General features: G+C 40.0%; 3 protein-coding genes across 3 annotated transcripts; 2 read left to right on the plus strand and 1 right to left on the minus strand.

The window, feature by feature from the left end:
• Window positions 1-368: 368 nt before the first annotated feature.
• LOC147853198 (Sec23/Sec24 protein transport family protein) lies at window positions 369-10,018 on the plus strand. Its single transcript, XM_087333066.1, has 5 exons — window positions 369-922; window positions 1,506-3,326; window positions 3,428-3,544; window positions 9,218-9,289; window positions 9,493-10,018. The coding sequence occupies exons 1-5, from the start codon at window positions 416-418 to the stop codon at window positions 9,628-9,630; spliced, it is 2,655 nt and encodes an 884-aa protein (XP_087189192.1). The 5' UTR covers window positions 369-415; the 3' UTR covers window positions 9,631-10,018.
• Window positions 10,019-11,180: 1,162 nt separating this feature from the next.
• Window positions 11,181-14,627, plus strand: DELTA-ADR (delta-adaptin). The gene has a single exon (XM_087333117.1). The coding sequence runs from the start codon at window positions 11,377-11,379 to the stop codon at window positions 14,209-14,211; it is 2,835 nt and encodes a 944-aa protein (XP_087189243.1). The 5' UTR covers window positions 11,181-11,376; the 3' UTR covers window positions 14,212-14,627.
• A 1,636-nt stretch (window positions 14,628-16,263) lies between these two features.
• Window positions 16,264-18,717, minus strand: LOC147853200 (uncharacterized). Its single transcript, XM_087333617.1, has 4 exons — window positions 18,492-18,717; window positions 17,536-17,604; window positions 17,335-17,441; window positions 16,264-16,932 (listed from the first exon to the last, which is right to left on the minus strand). The coding sequence occupies exons 1-4, from the start codon at window positions 18,631-18,633 to the stop codon at window positions 16,519-16,521; spliced, it is 732 nt and encodes a 243-aa protein (XP_087189743.1). The 5' UTR covers window positions 18,634-18,717; the 3' UTR covers window positions 16,264-16,518.
• Window positions 18,718-19,319: the final 602 nt, after the last annotated feature.

A 19,319-nucleotide genomic window follows, 5' to 3' on the forward strand; every position in this document is an offset into this window, starting at 1 on the left:
AGTTGGGCGACCTCTGACAACAGTTTTTTTCGCGTGTTCTTCCTTATCGAAATCTGACGGTGCAGATCGCACGTGCCTTCCTCTAAGCGACCTACACCGTCTGTGGCCGCGATTCCCTCGCCAGCCCTCTTTATGATTTGATGCAGAATAGACACGAGCCACACACACACACACACACATACATACATACATACATACATACATACACACAGACACATACATACATACATACATACATACATACATACATACATACATACATACATACATACATACATACATACATACATACATACATACATAATGCTATGTATATACTATACCCATGATATGTGTGTGTATACAGTATAGAGTCTTAGAGAGACAAACATATGGTCTTGGAAGAGCAGGAGCAGGAGCAGGAGCAGGAGAAGCCATGGGGGATGCACAGGAGAAGAAGAATTTTCCTGTTCTCCACCCCCATCCCCAACCTAATCCCCACTCGCCTACCACCATAGCTCGCCAATTCTCCTCCTCTGCAGAGATCCCTCTGTCAAATGGTCCTTGGATGGACCCACACTATCAATCTGCTACACCAGAGACAGGATCGGGATCAGGATCGACGATTGGCAGGATGTATTTGCCCCCACCTCCTCCTCCGCCGCCTGATTTCTCCCCTGCTGCCATCGCCGCCCTCTATTCCTCTCCTTCTTTCACCTCCCCTCCCCCTCCCCCTTCGTTTGCATCCCCTTTGGCTTCTTCTCCGGCTTCTTTTCGAGAAATCCCTGTTGCTTCGGGAACGCAGCATCATCCAGCCGCAGCAGCGATGATGACGATGACAATGAATGGCAATGAACAGTTAAGCACCGATTTTTCTGATACACAGATGGATTCTTCGAGCTGGTCTGCCGCTTCCTCATTTGTTCTCTTCTCCGCCCACACTGTAAGTAGCCTGAAATCCTGTATGGTTGTTTACTTTTTTTGTTTTTTTGGATCTATGTTTTGTGTATGGTTGCCTTTTCTGGATATGGAAACTTCATTAAAATTGAAGGCAAACATTTGTGCTACTAGTCTTATGGGTTCGTTTCTCCTGTAAAAGACATTGTAATGTCTGAGTTCTGTGAGGAAGGATCAGAGACAGGGGTCTCTTTCTGACACAGGGAAAATGTTGCAAACCTTTGTATTCGGATACGTATCCTTTGTTTTCATGGCAGAGATTGGCTAGATTCGCAGAGCTTTGCATGTAAGAAGATAATAATGTTGGGCACTCACTAGGAAACATGAAGGAAAGTAGGATTTTGTTTTTTGTCACAAAGTAAATTGCATAAAAGGACTTATTGGTGGATCAATCAATGAAGATCTTGTGCTTCCATTGGCAATAAGTAAGTCACATAGCTAAACTGATCTCACACCAAAACATAGATAGCTACTTATCTTAATGTCTGCTTTTGAACTAGAGTTGTTTATTGACCCAACTCTTTTCCATACTCATGATCCTAGGGTTCTTTCGTTTAATTTTGTGACAGGCATTGAAGGAGAAGAAGACATTGAATATTCCAAGTCTCGGATTCGGTGCGATCATCTGCCCTGCAAGGGAGGTGATCCCAAGCCCGCCCATCATAAGAAGAAGCCCTTTCCGGTGCCAGAACTGTGGTGCTTTTTCTAACTTGTATTGTAGTATAGATCCTAACACAGGACAATGGAAATGCCCCTTTTGTGACAAGATGAATAGTAGCTCTGGGGAATACAGGGCAGCAAGCAAAGAAGAGCTTGTTAACTGGCCAGAACTTGTTACTTCTGTTGTGGATTATGTCGAGGTTAGCTCCCGACGCCCTGGATTTATACCAGTTTCTGAAACAATAATGGCAGCTCCATTGATGATCCTTATCGATGAGAGTCTAGATGAAGCTCATTTGCAGCACCTGCAAAGCTCACTTCATGGGTTGCTCGATTCGTTAGCACCTGCCACTCGACTTGGGATTATCACATATGGAAAGACAGTTTCAGTATATGATTTCTCTCAATCTGGGGTAGCGGCAGCTGATGTCTTCCCAGGAAATGCGCTTCGAAGTCATGAACTTCAGAAGACTTTACTCTATGGGACAGGAGTATATCTTGCTCCTTTGCATGTTTGTTTGTCTGTGGCTCATTCTATTGTATCATCGTTACGCCCATATAAAGGGAGTTTGTCAGAAGCATCAAGAGACCGCTGTATGGGAACAGCAGTAGAAGTTGCTCTTTCTCTGATCCAAGGACCCTCTATGGAAATGCCTAGAAGCATGGTGAAAAGGTCTGGGGGCTGTAGTCGTTTGCTGATTTGTGCTGGTGGACCTAACACTTTAGGTCAAGGTTCTGTGCCTCATTCTCAAAGCCATCCAAACTACACATATTTGGAGCGAAAAGCTATCAAGCAGATGGAGCATTTAGGTCAAGAAGCTCGGAGACAGGATGCAATTGTGGATATACTTTGTGCAGGGACATGCCCTGTAAGAGTGCCAGTTGTTGAACCTTTGGCTACTGCTTCAGGGGGTGTGCTTATCTTGCATGATGATTTTGGTGAGTCCTTTGGTCTCAATTTACAGAGAGCAGCTAAAAGAACATCAGGATTCCGTGGTATTTTTGAATCGCGCTTTTCAGAGTGTTTTACAGCTAATCATGTCATAGGACCAGGAAAAGCAGCTACCTTTAGCACTCATGAGACTGCCAAAAATGATAAGTCAGTCTCCATGGAGGTGCCCACAATGGAAGAGTGTCAGAGCTTTACTATGTGTTTTGAACTGAAAAAAGATATAAAGGAAGAAAATGTTTACTTTCAGTTTGCAGCTCAGTACACCAACTCATATCTAATGAATGTTACACGTGTGATCACTGTAAGGCTGCCAACAACAAGCAGTTTGGCGAGCTATATACAGAGCATTGATGATGAAGTAGCTTCTGTGATTATTGGCAAGCGAACAGCAGCATTTGCAAAGAATGCTTCAGACACTTTAGATATGCAAGGTTCCATTGATGAAAGGATGAAACAGATTGCGGCGAAGTTTGGCAAATCATTAAGTAAGACCTCCTTGCGTAGTTTTCCAAGAGAATTTCCCAAATTAGGAGAGACTCTGTTCCACTTGAGACGAGGTCCTTTGTTGGGAAGCATCATTGGTCACGAGGATGAAAGAGTTGTTCTTAGAAACATGTTTTTGCATGCCTCATTTGATATGTCTTTGCGTATAATATCTCCTCGAGTTCTTATGCATCGTGATGGTGGTACTTTCGAAGAGCTGCCGGCATATGATCTTGCAATGCAGTCAGATGCTGCTATTGTTCTTGATCATGGCACAGATGTTTTTATCTGGATGGTAATCCTTCTTTTATCCAGCTTAGTCTCTATCATCTTGAGGATTGATTGTGCTTTCTTTGTATCTCTAATAGGCTTTATAAATTTTTTATATTTGAGTAGGGCTCTGAACTAGCTGCAGACAAAACACTGTGTGCATCTGCTTATGCAGCATGCAAGACACTTGTTGAGGAGCTCACAGAACAACGATTCCCGGCACCCCGGATTCTCTCCTTTAAGGTAATGTCAATTTACTTTATTAATTCCAAAATTTGATCCGCTTAAATGTGATTCAATTACACCTCTTGAAGTCTGGATTATTGTTCAAGTAGTTATATAAGATATGATTGACATGTTGGTTGTATCCTATTACTTCTCTTAAGAAAATAAGGTCGGAAGTAATACCTTTCATGTCTATATCTTTAAAAAGAATATTCACAAGATAGGGTTTCTTGAAAGTCTTTGTACATATACTCAAATATTAGGGATTCCTATTATCTTCATTTTTGAAGGAACCTTTGACACAATGCATTTTAACTCCCATGTCTTCTTTTGCCCATCTATAGTTTCTTCTTTTCTGCGGAGAGTTGAATATTTCCACTCTATTTCTTTTATCTATATTGCTAATTGTGGGCTTGATAATCATGATGTGGGCAACAAGCAACTGGATTGTGACTGTCAAATAGGTTGCAATCAGGCATGGAAAAACTTGGGAACCACCAGTTCTGGAATTGCATTCTTAAATTTTGAGAGAGTTGTCTAGGATGAGTACTTTCATAATCATGTAGTGTATGTAAATGTTTCAGACATACTAAATAGAGTTTCGCTCCCCATGGGATGTAAATAGTCATGAATGATGAAAATATCAATTTTAAATATGCACAAATATTGCATCTGTACAGGATATATGCATATTAATCCTCACAAGGAAGAGATAAATTAGCTTCATGCTGATTGAGTTGAAGAGCAAGAAATCGAAAACCAAATTAATTTTGTGCTAATTGTGTAGTTAACCTTGCTAATCCTCTTGGATTAGTGCTCCTTAATCTTCTTTTTGTTCAAATGATTCCTGAAGAATAGGTGTTTTGCATTTTTCCTAAAATAATTTCAGCTTTTCCCCCTGTTTTAGACATTCATCTAGCCTTTTGTCAATTTGGTTGATTCTAGCATTTTAGGTTGATTCCAGACCTCAAAAGATCGACTGTAAGACACCTTAATTTTCCTTCCCTTTTGCAAATCGTGCAAATGACCACTTTTGGCCCATGTTGTATTTGAACCTATGTTGTGTTGACAAGACACTCTACCAACCAAGCTAGCATGCTTGAAGACATTTTTATTTATTTTTCTTTTTCCCTTATCCTCGTCTGCCCTTTTGACTCAACAAAAATCCAAGCTATATTGGAATAGGGGTAGTGCATTTATGGTTATGCCACGTGACTCGAAAAATATTGCCTTTCAGCATACCAACAATGAATATCTCTATGTTCAGCAAGTTATTTTGACTCCCAAAGCCGTTCGATACCGGTCATTGATCAAAATAATGACTCAGTGATTCTTGGGGCTGCTCCCATCTCCACCCAAATTATATCATGGGGCATCAGTACTTTGCACGTTATGTGTAGAATTGTGTGTATGCCACCTTTTCCTCTCCCAATAAGAATTCTAGCTCTGATCTTGTTACCCATGCTTGAGCAGTATTACATACCATCACTTTATTGCTATGTAGGTTTGCCGAAAAACTTTGTTGCTACAAAATGTTTTTTTAAAGGCGTTTCGATGTCTTTGTAGTACCTTAGGAAAGTTGGAGATGAACACAATATCATCAGCTTATAGTAATATTTGTATGGGTATATCAGCTAGGCATCAAACCGCGGATTCTCTCCATGTAATGCGATACCTCTTCTATATAGAGACCACAGAGAGTGGGCATCCGTGTTTTACTCCAGTTCTGCTAGCCACAGCCTTCCACAACCCATTGGGAGATCGCACTTTTGTTGACACAGATTCATACAGTGCATAGATTTACCATTGCATATCTATGGGGACAGCCAAAACATCTAGCTGCTGAAATGACGGAGCGTGCGATAGTGTCAAAGGCTTTTCAGAATCTACAAAGTAGCAATAATATTTTTTTTAAGGGGGCTGCCCTCGATAAAGGCTCAGAGAGTCGGGTTCATATTTGAAAAAAGACAGGAATGCCTTTCGAAAGAAAACCTGCTTGTCTAGTTGAATGGCAGCCATTCCCCTCCGCTCATAAACTCAATTCTTACTCTAGGATTGAGCCCATATGGTTACACGTAATGACATCCGGACAAATTGAGTGAAGAAAGCCTTAGTATCTGCAAATGAGAAGCTCCGCCGATCCACCTGTGAAAAGAACCCCGTAAGCCGATTCGGCTACGATGAGTATATGGCGTACCATTACGCCTTTATGATGAAGGTAGCAATTGTATGGGAGCCGGAAACCTTTTCCGAAGCCGCGAAGGACCCGCGATGGATCGAAGCAATGAACAAGGAGATGCGTGCCGTATGCAAGAACGAGACATGGGATCTCGTTCCCCACTCACCGCACAAGAAGACAATTGGCTGCAGATGGATTTACAAGGTGCCCTGGAACAAGTGATGCACATGTGCTTCAAATTTCGCCAAATATAATATCTTGTTCTTCCTCACAAGGTGTTGGAAGGTTTCTCTTGCAAGCGTCTCCTTGTATATGACATTCTGCATCACTCTACCAGGTTTCGGTTCAATGCTTATCGTGTGGGAAAAGGCATTTGTGGGTGCATTATGCAATGACTATCCTTGTGTGACTTCCTCTAGGGGTGTGAAAGGATCCAAATTTAGGATGCCATTGTATATTCCACAACTATATGCATCAACTGTCTCCCAGTTAAATTGGTATTTAGACAGCCCACTCTCGTTCTTAGCATATGCATCTGTTGTGCATCTATCCTTCACCTCAAAGCATAGATATGCATGATCTGCTGCCAAGCCAATAGATCTACCAGAGATATTGAACTCCATTATTTCGGGTATATGGGATGGAGATCAAATCAGGTAATCCATTGTGCTGGAATCTCCCTTTCGGTTCCAAATGTCAAAGCATCTGATCTGGGCCATTGTGACAAGCCAGTATATATCACAAATGCATGTGCATTTCCCAAGGCTAGAAAGTGTATGTCATATTCTGTTACTTCTCTCATATCTTGAGTTTGGTGCTTTAGATCAACTTCTGCCATAACTTCTCCATACATAGTCTCTCATGTGTCAAACATAATTGTTTGTTTGTCTTTAGTTTGTGCTTTGAAGTCTCCTAATAGTACAAAATCCGCCCATAGTAGCAAAACTTTGTGATATCATCATATCATGGTAGACATGGTGATTCTCTGAGAGGTGCAAACCTCGAGTAGGCAGGTGGAAAGTAGCAAATTGCAATATATAATTCTCTAAGATTCCCTCGAGCCTCTAGTATTTTGTGGTATCCGTGTTTGGGGGTGCCATACTGATTCCCATCTATATAGCGATATTTATTTTCTTGAAGGTATCTTCAAATACCTGGCATCTGTCCTTAGAGATCCATTGCAATTCCATATAGTCATGCATCTCATAGGCCATACAGATAATAAAATGATCTTTGTGTCTTTATATACAGCCCATTTTTCTGCCTTTTTTGTGTTGAGCACTCATGGCATGTTTCTTTGTGGGGGTGCTACTTGAGCTGGAATGAGATCATCATGTAAATATATATTGTCACCCTTGAGCGCCCTTCTCTTGGATAGGAAAGAGATGTAAAATGATCATGAATGATGAGAATATAGACATATGTACACAAACTCCAACATTTCATCTTCCTCATAGTAATTTAGCTACAGATATGAGTGTATCTAAGGTGTAGGTTGCAATCTTATTTGTACTTGTTTAGCACTTCTTTGCTATTCTAGAATGGGTTACAATAAGCCGAGCATTAACAATCTATCATTCAGCAAAGCTGTGCCCACCTGAACCATGATCTCATCACCCTTTTCATTGACAAGCATTATCACCCAACACTGAAATTCTTTCCTTGCTTCAGAGCCCTCCCCATCTCGCACTGACCTATAGTGGAGTTATGTCACCGGGGGAAGTTTCAATCAAGCTAATCTTTACGACGCTACATGATTATCTAACAGAAATATCGATATTTTTGCAAGACCATGGAATACCTATATATATATCCTTACCCAATTGCTTGATGGATAACCAGGGTATCATGGAACGTTTTAACATTTATTAATCTTTACCTATTTAATGGTTCCAATGCGGAACAACATTTTCAGATGTTAACTATTTGCTGAATGATATTAGTCATTTAATCTCTTCATGAACAACTGATTTTGTTAAGGAAACTCCTTGAATAAGGATGCATATGCTAGAGTTTAGGATGTGGTGTATATATAGGGAGACATATTCATGAATTGGGAGCTTTTTTTGGCTACATATCAATTTGTAATACATATTGAAATTCAAGTATGTCATATAAAGTTTACGGTAGCTTCAAATATTCGATTCAAGATTGAAGTAATTATAGAAATATGCTGCTGTAATTGATGACAGAGGGTAAATTAATAGATCACTAATGATAAGAATGGGAAAAATCAGGAAAACGTTGGCTGTTTGGAAATGTTTGGTGCAAGGAAGGGGATTGTGGTGAATCTAGCCATAGTATAAAGTCTACCCTAGCTGTAATTATAGAAAATCTAACCTAAAACAAATCTATCCTAGCTGTTTGAAATGACTGTTTCCCCAGAGGGAAGTGATTGATGACTGATTTATTTAAAGCTAAGACATGTGCATTTTCTGGAACCTATGCCACATCCAGAGGCTAACCACAAAGTGTCAATCTTTGTGATCTCTCTTGCCAAAGGCACCTGATAGACATAACCAAGTTGTGACGTGATTTCGATAAGACATTTCCAGAAAAAAGTACATAATGTAATGTATTCTTTGAGGGAAAGAAAAAAAGATGTAACATCTTTTAAGAAGTTAAGGCCCTTGCCCTCCTCTCGAGCTTGCCGGCGAGCTGGGAGGTATTTTGCACAACATTCGCCAATAGTTGTCCAAATCTCAATTTGGATGAAACAATCGGACAAGTCCTGACTGAGAACATTCGGCGACGATCGATGGGTCTCACCATCGATGATTCGGTAGAAGTTCACCACTCAACTGAGCAAAGTCGGAAGAGCCGCCCGAAGTACTAGTCGGCCAAAGAGGAAGGAAGATTGGCAGCGGTCGAAGTCGAGAAATAGTCGGTCGAACACCTTCTGCACACATTGCAAAAAGGCCGGCCACAATGTTTCCGACTGCTGGTTGATAAAGAGAAAGGAGAACAGTCGGCGATTCGATCGGACACAAGGACAATCCGATTCGAATCATTCCCCTACTGGCAACCAAGTCAATGTTGTTGAATCCCGGTCTGGAGAAGTTCTCTCCTTGGAAGACTCCTTGACTGGTTAAGTCCTCAACAGCGTGCAAGACGCACGAACGTGGCTGTTGGACTTTGGGCCACATTTCACATGACCCCCGACATCGAATGGTTTTTGGACTATTCGGCCGGAGCCGGTGGCACAGTTTGACTCGGCAACGGGCAGGATCAGCTAGGTCCCCATTCAATTGCCGAATGGCAATTCAGTCACCCTGCACATAAAAATCCCCCTTATGAACAGGTAAATGAGGTCCTTTGGTAGGTTAAAAATTGTTCACATTTTTTCACATCATGCATTAGCTTTACCTTCTAGGGTCATGTTGCAAACATTACTAAATTCTTTTACTTTTTGTTGTGCCGGTGCTTTGATGAAACTAATATGGGTTTTTCTTGTTTCATACATTAGCATGAATAATAATTTAAGAGAGTCAATACTGTTCTTTGATTTGCAGGAAGGTACTTCACAAGCAAGATATCTTCAAGCAAGACTTATTCCTGCACATAAAGATCCCCCTTATGAACAGGTAAGTGAGGTCCTTTGGCAGGTTAAAAATTGTTCACATTTTTTAACTATCTTCTCATGATTTGAGGTTTTATTTGTTTAATGTGAGAATCAGGAAATTACTTATGTTTTTTGCTTATTTGTAGTTGGGGTTTCTAGTTTCAAGGTTTTTCTTTCAGTGTGAAATTCTCTACTGAAATATGCACGTTCCTCGTTTTCTTTTAGGAAGCAAGATTTCCACAATTGCGGACTTTGACGCCAGAGAAAAGGGCAAATTTAAAAAGCAAGTTTTACTATGTGGATGATTTGAGTTTTTGCGAATGGATGCGGAGTCTAAAGCTTCTCCCAGCTGAGCCTCATTGAGTTAAGATGGGGTGGGCTGAGAGAACAAGAAAAAGAAAACTATATGCATTTATTCTTTTATGTATTCCCCCTTTGTCTCTCCCATCTTTGTCAAAATTCGGATGTCCTCGAGATTATCTCTACAACAGGTTGTTAATGTAGGGGTTGTTAATGTGGAAGACGGATATTGAGTGTAGGGAAATCAAAAAACAATTCTTCTAGATATTCAACCACATATTGTTTTTACTTGATAATGCGTCGGTAAATGTTTTTCCATACATTTATGGATCAAGTCCCTATATCATCACTTCTGAAAAATGATGGTACTTATGGGAGAGGATCATGTAATTTGATTAAGGTTCATTCCTTAGGAATGGTCATAATTTTGCTCATTTGAGCCACAACTTTATATGATGTGCACCAAGTTCCTACTTGCATTTGTTATTTTTGATTAAACACCATTTTTGTTTCCTAATTGTACGCTTAGTTGCTATCTGCTTGATCCTCACCCACCGAGCAGTAGTAAGTACATGTCGGGAGTTGAAGAATTTAAAGATTCTGTTGAAAACTTAATATGAATTGTTAATGAGGCAATAATGGACATTAAAGGGCCCACACTTCCTTGTTATAGGTTTAGAATCAATTTGATTGTTTGAGTCAAATTGGTGTTCATGAGTAGAAATGAACTCACAAGTCAAATAAACAAACTACCTACCTATTGCCATGAACCTAGTTATTGTGGTGTGGGTGGTGGTATCTTGGCACAAGGTGTAAAACAACAAATTTGGCCTCTTTTCTACCTTCCCACAAGGTTGTAGTGAGGCAAAGCTTGACGCCTAGTTGTGTGAAGAGTTCCGTTCCTTCATTACTATTCAACTCCCCACATTATCCACAATTTTCCCTACCTACACATCGACCTTGACAAATGACATCTTTTGATACGGAATGGTAGAAAATGTTTTAGTCTTGTTTCTCAGCACTCTCCCTTCAACTTGGTTCGTAAGGTCCAATCCCCAATCCTATGCACTAACCACTTATGTCTTCCAATGAATGGGCACTAACCACTGTGTTCACCATGCATCTGTAGCACACTACTAGTGAGTAGGTTGGGTGAATCTCATCCTCGTGTCTCGGATTTAAGCATATATTGGCAAGCCGTGTACGACTCTACGAACTGCGACAGATCTTCGTATATCCGCAGCCACTCACTGTTAGTATGGTTTTTCCTTGAGGTTTAGGAACATCGCCCGAGTGGCTCTCTGTGCCCTGCCCATGGGCTATTATTGTATTGTGGAATTGTGTCCGAAGATTGGGTCTTTCTTTCGTCGGCATTACCACTTCACATCTTCTTCTCTTGTGTGCCTCCTCTTTATAGTTTTAAGGGCTCCATCTTGTTGCAGTCATAATCAATGAGAGCTATATGTATAACAGTATATATACATAATACATATATAAGACCTGACTGTGGTGAATCAGGTAGATCTGACTCATGCCATGTATATCGCCCACTTCAGAGCTTTCCCCCCGCATGTAAGGTTTCCACCTGCTTCAATTTCTATCCATGGCTCTCTGCACCCCCCCCCCTCCCCCACCCCTTGATCCTTTCCTCATCGCTCTGGTTTGATCCGATCAGAGAATCCATGGACACTTTTCCCATGTAAGAACCTTTAGCCTTCACATCATGCAAGATTGATTCTTGTTTGTTAGAAAAAGACTGGATTGCGGAAAAAAGGAAAGAAGCTGAATATCAAACTATATAATTCCGGCATGGCTTCCACCATCATGGAATCCTTGTTTCAACGAACCTTAGAAGACCTTGTGAAAGGGTTAAGAGTGCAAATGATCGGAGAATCCAGGTACATTTCTAATCATCTCGATGAGATCAGGAAAGAGATCAAATCCACAGATTCAAACACAAAAGCGGTTGCATTGCAAAAGCTTACATACATAAACATGCTTCAAGGTGTGGATATGGAATGGGCAGCTTTTCACGTCATAGAAGTGATGAGTATGACTAAATTTGAGCATAAGAAGATAGGGTATTTGGCTGCATCGCAGAGCTTCCATGAAGGAATAGACGTGATTTTGCTCGCCACGAATCAGATTCGTAAGGATCTTTGTAGCACCAATGAGTATGAGGCAGGTCTCGCATTAGAATGTTTGTCATGTATAGCTACCCATGACTTGGCACAAGAACTCACCCCAGAGGTTTTCACATTGCTGGCTAACGGACGACTTTATGTCCGCAAGAGAGCCACACTAGTCATCTTCAAGCTTTTTGCAAAGTATCCCGAGGCCGTCCGAATTGCTTGTAAACGATTAGTGGAAAAACTAGAAGATTCTGACCCTACGGTTGTGTGTGCTGCTGTTTGTGTTTTTTGTGAAATGGCTTTGAAAGACCCTCGGTCTTGTATACCTTTGGCTCCAGAATTTTACAAGCTTCTTGTTGATTCAAAGCACAATTGGCTTACCATCAAAATCGTGAAGATCTTCGGTGTTTTGACTCCTCTCGAGCCAAGGCTTGTTAAGAAGATTGCCGAGCCTCTTTGTGAGCTTATGAAAAAAACAAATGCCAAATCATTGCTTTTAGAATGCATCCGAACTATAATTTCAGGGCTCCCTGATCATGCCGAAGCTATGAAGCTCGCAGTCGAGAAATTGAAAGGATTACTATTGGAAGAGAATGATCCAAACTTGATTTATTTAGGCCTTCAGACACTGGCAGCCCTGATGGTGTCTCATCCTTGGGCTGTTGCAGAGAATAAGTCCATCATTGTAAGAAGCTTAAATGATGAAGATCAGAACATTCAGATGGCTTCGCTTCAATTAATACTAGGAATGGTCACAGACACTAATATTATAGAGACTGTTCAAATTCTAATGCAGTATGCAGAGAAGTCACATCCATTGTTTTGCAATGAGCTTATCGGTGCCATACTTGCAACTTGTAGCAGAGGCCTATATGAGCTTGTTCCTGATTTTGGCTGGTATGTTTCTATACTCGGTAACATTGCTCGGATACCTGGCTCTACACATGGAAAAGAGATAGAGAGACAGTTTGTGGATATCGGCATGAGAGTTAAAGAGGTGAGGGCGGATTTGCTTGCAGTTTCAAGATGCATATTACTTGACCCAACTTTGCTAGAGCATGATTCTTTGCACAGAGTTCTATCTGCTGTTGCTTGGATTGCAGGCGAGTATGTTGGATACTCTGCAAATCCTGTTGAGCTCATTGAAGCTTTGCTTCAGCCGCGAACTAAGCTTTTGCCATCATCAGTCCGTGCTGTCTATCTCCAATCAGTTCTGAAGGTATTTGTCCATTTCACATTCTTGTATTTGAGAAACATCCTTGAAAGAAGTGAAATGACGATTATGACAGAAAGTCTCGCATCGACTTTCTCTGATAAAGGAAGCGATCCAGATAACATTAAGCCAGAGGAAAAAATCGATGTGGCTCTTAAACAGGAAGAAAATGAGGCATTGCCTATGAACAGGTGTATGAATGGCGAACCTGTGGTGAATGACTCTCTTGAAAGGGTATTGGAGCTCCTAGATATGAATGTAGGCCCACTTGCATTGTGTGATGATGATGTGGAAGTACAAGAACGAGCTTGTAATCTTCAGGGTGTCACGAAGGCATTGAGAGAAAAGATGATATTTTCAGAGGTGAAGGGAAATTCTTTGAACAGAGAGGACTCAATTCGGAAGGCATATATGCTGTTTGATTTTCTTAAGGAGGTTTTCTCTCAGGATTTTGGTCCTGTATCAGTGTTTGCTCAGAGCCGAGTCCCTCTACCTGATGGCTTGGTTCTAGAAGAGAATTTGAATAGCTTAGATGTGTTGTTTAAAGATGAGGAGAAACTCAGGGAAAGCTGGAAAGATTGGAGCATTGGTGAACATTCACAACTAATACAAGAATGGGAATTGGCTTCTATATCTGGTGTGGGAAAACGTGAGGTTTCTTCCAAGAATGAAGAGTCATCGGCCCTCTTAACTGAGCACCGCCAGCGTCATGGAACCTTTTATTTACCAGTTGAGAAGGAATCCTCAAGAGGTAATGAATATCCTCCGCCTCAAATGGTGAATTCAGACGACATTCCTGATACATCAGGAACAGCATCTGAGGGTATAATGAAGCTAGCAGATCAGCCATCTCTCTGGTCGAAAACTCGTCGAACTACACCTCGTCCTGTAATCATTAGGCTTGATGATTCCGAGGAAGCTTTAATGATCCCGTCAATTAAACCAAAGAAAGACTTGAAGGATGATGTTATATCTAGTGCCATCAGGGATGTTCTTGTGGGAGAAAAAAGCAAGAAATTATCAGAAGGTGAAGGTAAAGTAATGAGCATGGTTTCACATCATCATAGAAGAAGTCATCGTAAAGGTCAACGAAGTGATAAGAATGGATCAGCTCAAGATTTTATCGGTGCCGAGAACATTGTAGAAGAAGGGATGAAGAAGAAAAGTAGACGAAAATCAATTTCCTCTTCTGTGACGTCTGAAGGGGAGAACAGTAGAAAGGGAAGAACACGACAAAGGGCTAAAAGTCCGGTTAGTTTGCCACCTCAAGCAGCTGTCATTCCGGATTTTCTCTTATAGATAAAACCAGTTATTTTTTACTCAGAAGCAAAGTTGTGATGTGACATCTTTCCTTTGGTCATTTTTCTCCATTAGTCAAATATAATTTCCCTGAGTAATTTTAGAAGATTACTCCCGTTACCTGGTGATTATATTCATTTTTTGCATCATGCAGCTCTTGTCGTGCACATGTTATGATGATGTCATTCAGAAATCCAAATGTGACTATAGGATGAAGGAAGAGGGTAGCTAAATGAAAGGCAGAATGAGATTAGATGATGTATTTTTCCAAAATCATCAATGATATAAGGATGTTGTTGGGTTACATGTGAATGCTTTATCTGTTATGTATCCCTCTCAAGACTTCTAATTACCTGTAAAACTTGCATAATTCATGAACGATGAGTATATGAATAATATATTTAATTATTCATTGATTACTGATTCAATTTGAAGCGTATTATGGCTAGCAAGAAGAATGTTGAACCTTATCATTGATGTCATCTTGTTCATTATCCATACAAGTTTGTGGTTGCCTTTTTATAGTGCTGTTCAGTTTCCAGCCTTTGTTGGATTGAGTACACTTTGATTGAAGTGGTAATAGCGTGTGCACAGTATTGTACCAACAGAGTTCCCTGATTCTTTTTGCTAATGATTCCCTCTCTTGCACTATATAATATCATATTGATCCCTCTCTTCCAGATATGCATCAAACAGAAACATCTGGAGTACAGAATCACCACTGCTCTTTCTTCTCGCACCCTTCATTAGTATTTAAGTAAATAGAAAAACTTAACATAATCTATGCCCTTTTTGGGGCACATCTTCAGAGAGACTGCTAAATGTAAACCAGTTGCTTAATTTTTCAAAGCCAAGGATTTCGAATAAGGGGACTTCCCATATTGAACAATGGTCTTCATTCTTATGGTTTGATCCAGTTTTAGTATTCCATGAAAGTTTAGGATGGAGTTCACGCAGTACATTTACCTTGGTCATATCTTCTGTATCTACTTCAGAGCGGTCATCCTTGTGGCCATGAAGTCCAATTTAGTTTCATTTTATGCCTATTTATGGGAAAATGTTATTGCGAATTTTTACTGAAATAGCAGGTATGAGGTTGTGCAATTTTATTCTGAGTATCAGTGTCACAATACAGGTAACAGCAGCAGTGCCCAAATGCATGAACTAGAAACCGGGCACACCACATCCTGAACAAATTAGTGAAACGGAACAGTAAAAGTATTCTGCTGATCTTACCAGCAATCTTATTTACTTTGTCGACATGGATACGCAGACCACACAAAATCTGGTATTTCTTTCCTTGGCTTGAACTTGGAAACCATTGATTGAAACCACTAAGTTCATAGCTCGATTTGATATATTCACACATACATACATAAAACTAACAAAAAGCAATTATCTATGAACAAGGTAAATTGTAGGAAATTTCCCCAAATACATACTGTTTCCCCTTTTCTGACTTTAAAATTGAAAATTTTGGGCATTGTATTATTCAGTTCCTGACTTCGCTCTTGGTTCATGCTCTATGTATGCCAAGTTTTTTTTAACTCCTTCCAACACCTTTTCATGGATAAGGTTCAGGAAAACTAAACAACTTCCTGACCATTGTTATATTCCCTTTTGTTGAGTTTGAAGGTAAGTTCCACACAGACCAACGAGGTCCAAGTAGGTAAAAAGATCATTAAGGTTAGATAGACGTAGCTATATTTAATTCAAAATGATCCAAAAAGATTGAAACGTATCATGAAGACTAGCCAGAAGTAACAGAATTTAGTGAAGAACTAGACGACGAGAAAGACATTCCAAGAGTGAAGAGAAGAGAAACCAACCAACGGATGGAGGAAGAGGAGATCATTCAAAATTTGATGTTCAACAAGCAATCCCATTTGATTTAGATCCATAGTCAAATACAATGAATGATTTCGTCTTGGTTCACCATTTCATTTTGAAACAACTTGCAAGGGCATCTACACAACTAAGCTGGGCATGACCAGCTTAATGATTAGAATCTTATATAATCACAGTATATATCAAACTTTGAAGGTCCAAACAGCAATGCAACAAGCTTTCATTACTCGGATCTACGAGAATTTTCTGGAATTACAAAGAAAACATTTAATAAAAAGATCCGGATATTTTCACCAACACATTAATGAGTATTGAATATCATAAGATCACACAAAAATGATACAAACTTCAACATCCATTACAAATCATATCGACTTCATTATCACAGAAGTCGTTGATCATTTATACCTAGGGGTGGCTCATTTCCTTCTTTAGTAATTATCTCCTGTCATGTATGTATCAATATTTGTTCTTGCTATCACTATAATCCCCAAAAGAGTCATCCTCAAATGCATTTCCAAATGAATCGTTCTCAAATGGAAAAGATTCCTTCTCGGATTTCTTTCCAAAACCAGAGCTCCCAAAATCACTACTGTCAAAAGTGTCTTTGCTTGAAGATTGGAAGGAGTCGTCGTTATCAAAACTATCTTTGGAAGAGTCCGTGCCAAGGCTACCAGAAGAACCTCCAGACCCAAATGCAGATGCATTGCTAAATGAAGAGCTATACGATGAATCACTGCCACCGCCACCAAATGAAGAGCCAGACCTTGACTCTCCATATCCCATGCTTCCTCCACCATAGCCACCAAAAGATCGTCCAGAAGGAGCTTTCTCGATCGCAAAATCCACCCGAACATTTCTACCATTCAGAGTCTATATAAAAACTCATTTGAGTAAGACAAATGACCATTAACCATAGGACACATTCATGAAATTTACTTTATTTCCCCAAGTATTTAAGTTGTTTTTTTCCTGATCTCCCCACATGCACAATTATATGGCCATTCATCTTTCTTCAAGTGAGTAATAACAAAAACCTAAGGGCATTTAAGGAAATGCAGAAAACCCCCGGGAATTTCTGAGATTTCACCCAGATTACTTTAGCACTAATACAATAAAGAGAAAAAAATCCCAATCCCCTTAACTTTTGAGCTATTTACCAGAAAATCCCTTACAGTTTCCAGAAACTATAAGGGGTATTCTCATAAGGAGTCAAAACATTAGGAGGTACTTTGGTATTTTTCCCACTATAATAGAAGAGTCTTGGGCCTCTACTTGTCCATCCATGCTCTTCTTGGCCGATTCAGCATCATCTGTAGACATAAAACTGACAAACCCAAAGCCTTTAGACCGCCCCGTCTCTCTATCTTGCACCACTTTGACTGTATCGTTCCAAAAAGATGGTGTACTTACGTTAGTTGAGCAAACACAAACAAAACAAATACACAGGTTGAAATTACCAGAAAACATGCATACCTTCAGATATTTGACCGTATGATGAGAAGGCATCTCTCAGGGAATGCTCATCAGTAGACCAGGAGAGACCTGAATTTCAAAACAAAATTAAATTCAACAAATCTCTCACTCTGTCACATATATATTCTAATTGTAAGTCGTATATTAAGGTCAAGATCCTGCAGTTCCTGCCAGACAGCCTTATCTGAACTACCCCCTTTCGCATTCTCATATTCCAGTTTTGGCTTTTACCGATACTAATATTATAACTTGGCTCATTTCTTCTTTCTATTTATTTCATTTATTTTCACTTCTTCTCTGTATTTCCTTTCCTTTCTTCTCTCTCATGTGACCTTTTGAGCTTTTAGCAAACATTGATACTACAATTCATTTAATGGCTTCTCTCTTTCATTCCATTTCCCTTTTATTTCTTCAATCCACTTCATTTCATTGCCCTTGATTTCTCCTCTCTTTTGTTTGTTTCCTTTCATTCTTTCTCTCTTTCGTTCATTTTCTTTCATTCTTTATTGCTATCATTCATTTCCCTTCATTCCTTTTCTATTTCATTTGTGTCCTTTCATTCCTTGTCTCTTTCTTTGGCTTCTTCACTCTTTTTTTCATTTCTTCTCTTTATTTATCTATATTTCTGTGGCTGATGCAGATTTTGCTGCTGCAAGATTCATCTTATCCAAGAAAATGCCACTGATCCCTCTTCCATATAACAGTCACCATATTTGCATACCAATTTACTTGTATGTGTGTCTGTAAGAAAATGCCACTGAACCCCTCTTCAAAATGGTCGATATAATCGCATACCAATTTCCTTGTATGTATGTATGTAAGCATTTATGATTGTATGTATGGTAAACGCAGTCCCCCTGAAACAGTATGTATGTATGTATGTATGTATGTATGTATGCATTTATGGTTGTATGTATGGTAAACGGAGTCCTCCTGAAACAGAGAGAGGAACTAACCTCCAATGAAGAGTTTGTGGGAGACTCCCGAAGACATGGAGCGGCAGAGGAGGAGTTGGTGATGATGATGACACTGGTGGTGGTTCTGAAGGCGGCCAAGAAGGGAGCGCCAAAGGGTGTTGGTGGAGGACCTGAAGGCCATCGCAGGAGGTGCTGGCTACTGCAGGAGCCCTACACAAATTACAGACAGAAAGAGATAGGGAGCGATGGAGGGAGAGGAGAGGACTCTGTTCTGTGCCGCCGCCGATGAATGGATGGATGGATCGATTTGCAGGCGTAATAGCGTCTTCTTCTTCTTTCTTTCTTTCTTTCCTTCTATTTTGTTCTTCTCTGATTAAAAGTTAAAAGAGTGTTCATTGAGAGTTAAGAGTGTGTAGGGTTTTTTTAGTTATAGTTTTGTGTGCTTTTCTTATTCTTTTTTGTTTACATGTTAGTTTCCTTTCGTCGGAGGAGGAGCCGATCGATTGACCGACGGAGAGATGAGTCCCAGACATCTCTGCTTCATTCGGAGATAGATAGATAGATTATATTATCGTCTTCGGAGGTCAAATATGACCTATGAGACCAAAAATATTACATTTTCACGTGATACGTGTGAAAGTGAGTAGTGACTCTCGACGTTCAAGATCTTTACCAATGAATGTTGCCATCGGGAGTGCACATTGTGGTTGTGAGAGAAATTCGTGCAAGGATTGGGCTCGGTCGAAGAGATGTGGAAAGCATGGTCGAATATGATCAAAGCTAATTACAATATGTGTGTGTGTGTGTGTGTATATATATATATATATATATATATAGAGAGAGAGAGAGAGAGAGAGAGAGAGAGAG

This window comes from Azolla caroliniana, unplaced genomic scaffold (assembly GCF_043228905.1).
Source record: "Azolla caroliniana isolate FFs.n. ecotype wild unplaced genomic scaffold, voAzoCaro1.0.p SCAF_17, whole genome shotgun sequence".
In the NCBI taxonomy this organism is placed as follows: domain Eukaryota; kingdom Viridiplantae; phylum Streptophyta; class Polypodiopsida; order Salviniales; family Salviniaceae; genus Azolla; species Azolla caroliniana.